Source organism: Microcebus murinus, chromosome 6, assembly GCF_040939455.1.
Source record: "Microcebus murinus isolate Inina chromosome 6, M.murinus_Inina_mat1.0, whole genome shotgun sequence".
NCBI classification, from domain to species: Eukaryota; Metazoa; Chordata; class Mammalia; order Primates; family Cheirogaleidae; genus Microcebus; species Microcebus murinus.
The window spans coordinates 83,451,567-83,461,987 of record NC_134109.1 but is presented as its reverse complement, the minus strand read 5'-3'; the positions used below and the strand labels follow the sequence as shown (position 1 = coordinate 83,461,987).

At 46.4% G+C, this 10,421-nt stretch overlaps 1 protein-coding gene across 1 annotated transcript; it reads left to right on the top strand.

Annotated features, from left to right (window-relative positions):
* Nucleotides 1-204: 204 nt before the first annotated feature.
* PATL2 (PAT1 homolog 2) lies at nt 205-9,565 on the top strand. The gene is made up of 12 exons (XM_076004313.1): nt 205-986; nt 2,297-2,377; nt 3,199-3,341; nt 3,817-3,885; nt 4,098-4,239; nt 5,541-5,855; nt 6,078-6,131; nt 6,225-6,358; nt 6,498-6,657; nt 7,157-7,297; nt 8,477-8,574; nt 9,097-9,565. The coding sequence occupies exons 1-12, from the start codon at nt 717-719 to the stop codon at nt 9,248-9,250; spliced, it is 1,761 nt and encodes a 586-aa protein (XP_075860428.1). The 5' UTR covers nt 205-716; the 3' UTR covers nt 9,251-9,565.
* The last annotated feature ends 856 nt before the right edge of the window (nt 9,566-10,421 follow it).

The window sequence follows — 10,421 nt, the reverse complement described above, 5'->3', positions numbered from 1 at the left end:
CCTGAGGCCTTGAGTCAATAATTCTCTGACCACCTTGCCGGGAGGAGACCATGGCTATTTTGGGGTGCCATGCCATCCTTACTAAGGAGGAGGGTATCTCTGGGTCTCTTCCCTGTCCCAGGTTTATCTTCCAGAGGCTGACAAGGCTCTCTCACTGGAAGATGCAGCCAAGGAGGAAGTCCGCCAGCCTGCCAAGATGAAATGCCTTGAAGGTATCACCAAGCGGGCCGTAGTGTCTAGGTATAAAGCCCTGGGATGTGGAGGCTTGCTGGTCTGCTTCACACATGGGCTTGGGTGTCCAGGGTCGCTGGTAGTTACTCAAAATTTCCCACTTACTAGCTATATCATGCTGGGCAACTGAGATCACTTTTTTGAACCTTATTTTCCTCACCTACATAGTAAAATTATCAGTAACAGCTGAGACAGCCTCATACAACTGTTGAATGAACATACACATGTAAAGTGCCTGGCGCTCAGTAGGATTAAATCGCAAGGAGTCGGGGCAGCTGGCACTTGTTCAGTTAAAGTGGCAACGGAAAGGCCTGTTGGGTGGAACAAAGCAGGTGAAAGGGGGATGCAGAAAGTGAAGGTGTCTGGCACCTGCCAGGCTCCATCTGGTTTAGAAGTGGTGGTTGGGGGCATCGTGGGGTAGAGAGACTGAGCTGAACCCAGAGAACGGGAGGCCCCCTGTTCGAAGGTGGTGCTGGAGATGGTTCATGAGCAGAGTGCCTTTGAGCAACAGCCTCTCCAGACGAGACTCCTGTGCCCTGAGCCCCTGTATCACTTCCTCCTCAGGCCCACACTTAAACCAAAGGCTGGGCAAGACCTGCCACCCCCTGGCTCCCAAGGAGGAGCTGGTGTCTGCCTCCCAATTGGAGGAAGAGGAAGAGAATGAAGAGGAGGATCTGGATCCCGACCCAGAGGAGGAGGAGGAAGAGAATGATCTTGGGGATCCAACTATATTTAGCACTGTCCCTAACACCCAGGTACTGTGGCAGGAGGGGATCAGAGAGGGTTTGTCGCCTGAGCTGTCTGCGGCTCACAAGCTGTTGCTGAACATCCCTCTCTTCTCTACCCCTTTCTAAGACAGGTTTTGGATTAACACTTTCCATTTTAGGCTTGAAACTGAATTAGAGACTCTCTCCTTCCCTCTTTCCTACTGTCTCCCTCTTAGTTTCTTTATATATATATATATAATTTTTTTTTTTTTTTTTTTTTTTGAGACAGAGTCTCGCTTTCTTGCCTAGGCTAGAGTGAGTGCCATGGCGTCAGCCTAGCTCACAGCAACCTCAAACTCCTGGGCTTAAGCAATCCTACTGCCTCAGCCTCCCGAGTTGCTGGGACTACAGGCACGAGCCACCATGCCCGGCTAATTTTTTATATCTATATATATTAGTTGGCCAATTAATTTCTTTCTATTTTTATAGTAGAGACGGGGTCTCGCTCAGGCTGGTTTTGAACTCCTGACCTTGAGCAATCCGCCCACCTCGGCCTCCCAGGGTGCTAGGATTATAGGTGTGAGCTACCATGCCCAGCCTCCCTCTTAGTTTTAGATACTGTCCTCACCTTAAAACCAGATCCTAGCAGACCTGTGCGTCACCCATAGGTGGTGGCCCTGCTGCTATTGCTGAAGGTGAGTCATATTTGCCTGGTTCAGGGCCCCTCTGTCTCAGCAGTCCATTCCTGATATTTGTTCCCTTGGATTCCCATAGCCAGTGGAGAGAGACAAGGACGTTATGTAGAATGAGATGACTCAGATCCTCCTTGAACCTACTTCTAAGATATAGTAGTTCCTCATCTATGGTTTCACTTCCTGCTGTTTCAGTTACCCATGGTCAACCATGGTCTGAAAATAGGTGAGTATAGTACAAAAAGAGATTTTGAAGGAGACTACACTCACATTAACTTTCATTACAGTATATTGTTACAATTGATCAACTTTAATTGTTAATCTCTTACTGTGCCTAATTTATAGACTGTCATAGGTATGTATGAAGAGGAAAAAACATAGCATATATAAGGTTCAGTACTATCCACAGTTTCAGGCCTCTACTGGGGGTCTTGGAACATATCCCCTCTGAATAACAGGGGACTACTGCACTCGTCTTAATCTCCCAGAAAGAAAGGGATCCTCACTCAGTTGACTTTGAATCCGACAAAGGGCCATGCTGCCACTGTTCTGGGTGTTGGAATGGCTGGTCTTGCTGCCTCCTCCCACCTCCCCATGGATAAAGGTGAATGTAGAGGACACCACAGGGGCCCATTCAAGCTTGTGTTTTCCTCCCTCCTGTTCCAGAGAGGTCTGCTCGGCTCCCCTGGAGTCAAGGACCATGGTGTGCTGGGGATGTCATCTGCCTCCTTGCATTTTCTGTGGCAGGTGAGTCTGCTCTGTAGCTCTGTCATCCGCCTCCTTGCATTTTCTGTGGCAGGTGAGTCTGCTCTCCATCCTGTGAGAGGTGACTGGGAGGATTCCATCCATTGTGTTCAATCTACTCTTGACCCTGCTCTAGAGATTAAACACCCCAAATGAGGTGTGGGCATGGGAGATGGGCATACTTGGTAAATGGCAGGGGTGGTGTGCCCAACCAGGAGCATGGATGGACAACTGGCTTTTCATGTGGGAAAGGACAAACTAGAGCCCTATTCCTTATCTAACAAAATATTTCAGTAGATGAGCAGCGCTGAGCTCAGGGCTGGAAAGAGCACCTGTCCTTCCACTAACTGCATAATGGCTTAGGGTAGAGGAATTCAAGGACCAGGAAATCCTGCAGGGAGAACTAGAAGGGGGAATTATAGCTGAGGAGGGTTTCAGGTGAGTCAGAAAAGGAAAGATGAGTACTGCCCCAGTGGCCGAAGACAACGCCTGAGAGAAGACTGTTACAGAGAGGAGAGTGAGAGGTGTTGCCTATCCAGATAGCGAGAAAAAAACCATGCTCCCCACATTGTCTGGTCCCAAAGAGCTGTTTCCTAGGAGGTGACCAACCCTGCTGAAACAAGAGGGGGAACCACAATCTGGTGCCCTCACAGCTGGCTTGAGAAGACACCCCTACCCCTCCAACACAGCAAAATATTGGGTAAAGTTCTTGAGGGAAAAGGCAGTTGAGTCTATAAAAACAGGAAAGTTGCTAAGCATTAGCAGCAAGAGCAGTATTCTCTCGGTGGAGATGGCCTCTCTCAAGCTCTTAATTCCTCTCGCAGACCCTGGACTACCTGTCACCAATCCCTTTCTGGCCTACATTTCCCAGTGCTGGCTCCCCAGCACAGCACTTTGGACCTCGACTGCCCTCACCAGACCCATCGATCTTTTGTAGCCTGCCGACCTCGTGGCCCCCTAGGTTCAGGTACAGTTTTGTGGTGCCAGAAACTCCGTCATCAGGACAAGCTGAGTTTTTCCCTGGAGATCTCAGGGGTGGAGGCCACTCCTACTGGTTGTCACAGGAAAATGCAGTAATTGATAGAACTGAGTCTAATCCTTTTCCTGAGAAAATGAAGCTCCAGGGAGATTAAACATTTATTTGAAGTTAGCTAGCATGACAGAACTGAGACTAGGACTCAGAAATACTCCTGACAACCAGGCCAGAAGGTTTTCTGCTGTGCCAAGATTTCCTGCAGCCAAATTGCAGGAAAATATATTGGAGGGGAATGGGAGCCCTGTTGGGCTGGGATTGTGATGTGTTATGAGACTGACTTTGGGAAGGAACATAGAGGGTTCCCTTAGATGTCCACCTGAGCTTACCAGGGGCTGAGTGAATAGAGCAGGTGGGGAGCTAAGAATGTCCTTCCACTCAGCCCAAGTTTCTTTTTAAGTCTTCCCAGTCACCTGACCCAGCTCCACCCTGAGCACCAACGGATCCTGCAGCAACAGCAGCACAGTCGAACACGAAGGTAAAGCCTAGATAAGGAAGAGCAGGGTTGAGGGGGCATGTTTCCTTGTGCCAGGCACCTCCCCCAAACCCTTTGCATGGCTAAGACTCTCCTACTGTTGCCCACCTCTGTGCCCACTCTCATCCTTCCCAGAAAGCTCCACTCCCTGTTCACCACTCCTTGGGAAGTTCTCTGTGGCAGGGGTCTAAAGGGTTGCCCATCCTGGTTTTAAGTCCCCCAGCCAAGAAGCCTTGGTCTCAGCAGCCAGACCCCTATGCTAACCTCATGACCCAAAAACAGAAGGACTGGGTGATAAAAGTGCAGATGGTTCAGCTGCAGAGTGAGAACCCTCACCTGGATGACTACTACTACCAGGTGAGCTCTGGGGTGCTCATCCTAGCCTCTGACCTTGGGGTCAAATGGGCCTGAACTTCCCAGTCCCTCTGATCTTTTCTGATCCTCTCTTTGGCTCATGGAGACCATGTCTGTTCAGGTAGGAGAGACCACCACTACACGATAGGGTCAGTCTTTCTAAAGTTGACATCTCAAGCTCATTTCTCTCTATTCACCTACACTCCAGGCAGATGGGATTAATTACAGTTCCTCAAACACTAAGGTTTTATCTTCATTCTTTGCTGAAAATTTTCCCTATTCACCCTGGAAATGTGGACTATCCCACCTTTATACACTTTTCTGGATCATAGAAATGTCTTATTATAAATATGCATCTACTTACCTTTTACTTTTTAGGTCTAAAACACAAGGATCTAATAAATAGATTCAATTTGAACTAAATTGAACAAATGCTTCCAGGCATTTACTCATCTCACCTTGCTTCCTACTTCCCTTTATTTATGGGGCAAGTCTTTATCCAGCAGGTTTTGGGTTGTCTAGGCTGTTTCATTTTCTCCTCAACATCCATGAGCCCCCTACCAAGGTCCTCACCTTTATCCTTTTCCTATTTACATTAGTGGGTTTTTTCCCCTTTCTTTCCACCAAGCTTCAGACACCCTCCTCTTTCTGCTAGGATCACTGAAAGTGAAATAGTTTTGTACTCTTGCCTTTTTGGCATTGCTTCTAAACAAATGAGCCATATTCAAGTCCTTTTGACTCAGTCAGTGGCTTCGAGTTTAGTATTTCTCAACTTGTGTTTAAGAAGACGTTTGAGCAGTTAAGCAAATCCACAGAAGCATAAGACTGACCAAGAGGCCAACTAACAAACATATCCATGGTGTTAGTTCTGTACTTCAAGCTGCCAATGGCCTCCACACCGTCAGATAACTTCGATTTTTGGAAAGCCCAGGTAGGATAAGATTAAAATGGTGGGGAGAAGGATAGGTGATGTTCAGTGTGTATGGACTTGGAAGTGAAGAATATAGGAAGGTTGCAGATGCTACAACAGGTTTACTTCCTAGCCTTCCACTTGGCTCTCTACCCTGTCCTTGCTCCTCAAGTATGTGATGGAGGAATTCCAAGACAGGTGACATGGGGCCCAGGGTGCTTAAAACACTTTAGAATAACTGCTAGGAGGGCCAAAGGTACTAGCATCATTTCTGAAATGAATGCTGTAGGAATGTGTTAAGAGGTTGCACCTGAGAACCTTAATGCTAAGTCCAGAAGATGAGTATAGGTTTCTTTCTTTCTTTTTTTTTTTTTCCTATTCCATGAACCCTCAGGAATATTATCAGAAGCTAGAGAAGAAGCAGACAGATGAAGAGCTACTTGGACGAAAGAACAAGGTTGAGTTCCTCAAGCTGGTAACACCTTACATTCAGAAGGCAGAGGCTTATGAGTCAGGTAGAGCCAGGGCTGATCTGCTTACTTGGGTTGGGCATCTGGGTGGACGAAAGGTGGAAAGAAGAGGGGAACATGTCTCTGACTCCTTTCATGCAGTGGTTCGGATTGAGGGTTCCCTGGGCCAGGTAGCTGTATCGACATGTTTTAGCCCTCGCCGAGCTATTGATGCTGTACCCCATGGAACTCAAGAGCAGGTAGGAGCATGATCTCAGAACCTCTTTATTTTTCTTTTTTTCTTCCCTGCTTGGGAGAAAGGTCTAGAGCACTTATGTTTGAATTGAGATTGTGACCTAAGAGTGAGGAAGAAGTGTGATCAGACTTCATGTCTAGTCTTTCCAGTTCAATTTCTTAGCTAGTCAGAGGCCTGGGAGGCTGCTGTGGTGATTTGGCTGATAGCCTGGGATCTTGTCTCCTAGGATACTGGAACTGCAAGTAGCCAGAGGCTTCGGGTGTTATATCGGATTGAGAAGGTGAGATATCAGTTCTTTGGGGATGAGTTTCCTAATTTACCTTGGAGAACGGGATGTTGCTCCAATTTACTTTTTCCATCCTCAAATTCCCAGATGTTCCTTCAGTTACTAGAGATAGAGGAGAGCCAGAAGGCTGGGCCTCCACAGCCCCACTTGTCCAAGCCACATAGCAACCAGGTTGAGCAGCTATTCCAGGCCTTAAAGACCCAGGAGCAGAACAACCTTGAGTGAGTGTGGGCAGGTCCTGCCTCAACCCAGGAAAGGAAGTAGTGGCAAAGACATTGGCCTTGCTTCTGCCTTTCTTTTCTGGCATGTGGCCCTCTTGTCTATGCAGAACTCTGAAAATGCTCTCATCTCTCCCTTTAGGGAGGCAGCAGATGGCTTCCTGCAGGTACTCTCTGTGAGGAAGGGGAAGGCCCTGGTGGCCCGGCTGGTCCCCTTCCTGTCCCAGGATCAGGCTGTTAGCCTTCTTCTGGCTATCATGCACCACCTGCCCCTCCTGGTACGAAGGGACGTGGCTGACCAGGTACTGCAGCATTGAGTAGAGAAGAGGATGGTCTCCAGGATGGGTTAGAGATCATTCCTCCTCCCCACTCCCCTCCCCCCAAAGATGCCAGAGAAGGTGCTGGGTAGTGAGGGGTGCTGGCCCTGCCACTCTCAGGTGAGGAAGTTACAGAACAAACTATTATAAGAACAGTGGATTATCTTCAGTTATGGTGAACAAAAGAAAAAAAACAGGTGTATGATTGCACAGGTGTGCTGTGTAGGTTTGAGAAAAGATAAGGACCCCCTGCTAAGTGTCGAGTCCCATATCTAATTTTCTTAGAGAAGGCATCCTAGAACAAGTGGATACTAAAAGGGCTCAGTGGCAGGGATGAACCATCATGAGTGGTGACAAACCTGGTAAGTAACCTGATCAGGAAGGTGCCAAAGGCAGGTCAGCAAGGGAAGAGCCTTGAAGGCAAGGTAGGAGGAGGAAAAGTTGTAGTGGAGTTTGGGAGAGACGCTTAATGATCATCTTGCAGGCCCTACACATGTTGTTCAAACCTCTGGGCAAATGCATCAGTCACTTGACCTTCGATGAACTCCTCCAAGGACTTCAGGGTCTACTGCTGCTACCACCTGGCTCCTCAGAGAGGCCAGTTGCTGTTGTGCTTCAAAATCAGGTAACACTCGTGTTTTCTCTTTTCCTATATGGCTTCCAGGTGGTATCACTGGTAAGGAATAAGTGAGCGAATAGCTCTTTCCGCAAATCTTATTCTCTACAGTGCTTCTCAACTTCTAGTGTGGCTGGGCGTGTTGGCTCACGCAGGTAATCCTAGCCCTCTGGGAGGCTGAGGCGGGCGGATTGCTCGAGGTCAGGAGTTTGAAACTAGCCTGAGCAAGAGCAACACCCCGTCTCTACTATAAAATAGAGAGAAATTAATTGGCCAACTAATATATATAGAAAAAAATCAGCCGGGCATGGTGGTGCATGCCTGTAGTCCCAGCTACTCGGGAGGCTGAGGCAGGAGGATCGCTTGAGCCCAAGAGTTGGAGGTTGCTGTGAGCTAGGCTGACGCCACGGCACTCACTCAAGCCTGGGCAACGAAGTGAGACTCTGTCTCAAAAAAACAAACAAATAAACAAACAAAAACTTCTAGTGAGCACAGGATCACCTGGTGAGCTTATTAAACCTGGTTCCTTGGTCCCACCCACAGAGTCATCAGTAGGTCTGGGTGGGGCCCATGCATCTGATTTTCTAACAAGTTCCCTGATTGCTGCTGCTGGTGTGAGCCTCCTGAGCAGAGGTCTCTGAACTTCTGATTGTGTGCCCCTTTTAGTAAGTTCTGAACCATACCACCCATGTTTTTATAAATCACATACATGTATTATATATAAGATGTACAGACATGTAATATTAGGTACATAATAAATGTTTTGAAGGATGAGACTCTAGATGTGAAAGTTCTGGTATCATCTTCCAGTATCTCGGAGGATTATCTTGTGTAACCCACTCTGAAGACCTTTGCTTAAAGTAGTGCTTCTTAAAGTGCAGTCCACAGGCTCCCTGCCTCAGATTCCTGGATCTATTTCTGATCTACAGACTGATTCCTAAGGGTGGAGCCTAGAATTATGCACTTAATCAGCTCTCTAAGAGTATCTTTTGGGAAATTCAGAACAGTGATTGCTTAGGAAATCTCTGAGTTCTTTGGCTAGCCAGTGTAAAACCTGACAGCTCTTGTGGGTACTGGACTCCATCTATAAATGTGAACCTGCTCTTTAGTTGGGAAGATAGCAGGACCAGGGAAGCACTGAATGCCTAAGGTGAACTCATTTTACATTGGAATGCATATCACTTGCAGTTTGGAATATCTTTGCTCTATGCCCTGCTGAGTCATGGGGAGCAGCTGATATCCCTGGATTCTTCCCTAGAGGAACCAAACAGTGACCATACAGCTTGGTAAGATCATAAAGACCTTATAAGTACTATTTCAGTACTTGTGGGATGTGCAGGCTGAGCCAGATGAGATTTCCTAAGTGGCATATTCAAGTACTGGGGAGGAGGTTATGCAGAAAAAGGAGAAATAGGGTTATAGCTGTTCCTTCTTCTTCTTCTTCTTTTTTTTCTTTCCTATAGTGCCAACACAGTAATTAAAGAGACAAGCTTTAGGGTCAAACAAATCTGGATTTGAATTCTGTCTCTGTCACTTGCTAGCAATATAACTTTGGGGCAACTTATGTCACCACTTAATCTGTTCATCTATAAACTAGGAATGATGGAACTAATGCCTTTAGAGGTCTTATGATTAAACAGGAAGGAAAATGCCTGGCATATACTGAACATGCAAATGTTCCCTCTTAATTGCTACCTACGGGTAGGGAAATATAATAGCGGCAGTGGAAGGATAATAAGAAACCTTGGCTCCAAGTGTTACTTTCCTGTATAAATACAAATATGCTTATTTATGTTTATGCCCTCCAGGACAAATACGGTGGTTTTGATTGCCTGGGAGATAGCCCAAATGCCTACAGCCTGTCTGGCAGAACCCCTAAACTTCCCTAGCAACTTACTTCCCCTGTTCTGTCACCATGTGGACAAACAATTGATTCAGCAGCTAGAGGCCAAGATGGAGTAAGTGATGGAAGAAAAAAGGTCATAGCCCATTCAAGCCCAATCTAGGTTCTTCTCCCCTCCCTACTTCTTTCAAACCATGAGCATGGAGGATCACATGCTCTTAGAAGTAGTTTTAGACAGTCTGGCATTTATTACTGAGTCAAAAGTCTTGCCCAATTTAGGGTCCAATGGACCATTTCTTCAGCCAAACCTTTTAATTTATTCCCAGGTACTTTGGTAATTTATAGTGCTAAGCAATTTGAAGGCAAGATTTAGTCACAGAAGAGTAGAAAAAAATTAGAGAAACTGAATTATTCATTCATTCAAAAAACATTTGAGGGGCCGGGCGCTGTGGCTCACGCCTGTAATCCTAGCTCTTGGGAGGCCGAGGCGGGCGGATTGCTCAAGGTCAGGAGTTCAAAACCAGCCTGAGCAAGAGCGAGACCCCGTCTCTACTATAAATAGAAAGAAATTAATTGGCCAACTGATATATATATAAAAAAATTAGCCGGGCATGGTGGCGCATGCCTGTAGTCCCAGCTACCCGGGAGGCTGAGGCAGAAGGATCACTGGAGCCCAGGAGTTTGAGGTTGCTGTGAGCTAGGCTGACGCCACGGCACTCACTCTAGCCTGGGCAACAAAGCGAGACTCTTTTTTTTTTTTTTTTTTTTTTTGAGACAAACATTTGAGGGACAACTATTCCAGGAAAGATGCATGAATAACATGGAGGTCATCTTTGTACTCAGAACTTACCATCTACTAGGAAGAGCCAGTTACTATGCAAGTCATACAAATACTTATAAAATGGAATTGCGTTTGCAGTTAACACTTTTTCTCTTTGTAGGCTTGCCTGGATCTACTGATCTGTTTGTTCTGGAATATGCAAAAGTGCGAAGTTTAATTATCAGGCACTAGCTGTATGAGCTGTGTCTACCGGGATCCAGAAAGTCTGAAGACACTTCTTATGCCTTGATACATTGGAGGACCCTACCCCAAACATTTTCATATCCTCCAAAAATCTAAATGATGTGCCTAAAAATAAGGCATTGCATAATGTATAATTAAAGAGATAACAGAATGATGTATTGGGACAAGGCCTTGTTGTACTTAACAAAAGTAACCTAAGAAATTGCTTCACTGTTTTAACTTTTTACAGAGAGAAAACAGCCTTAGCTGAGCTATGAGGGTTGGGT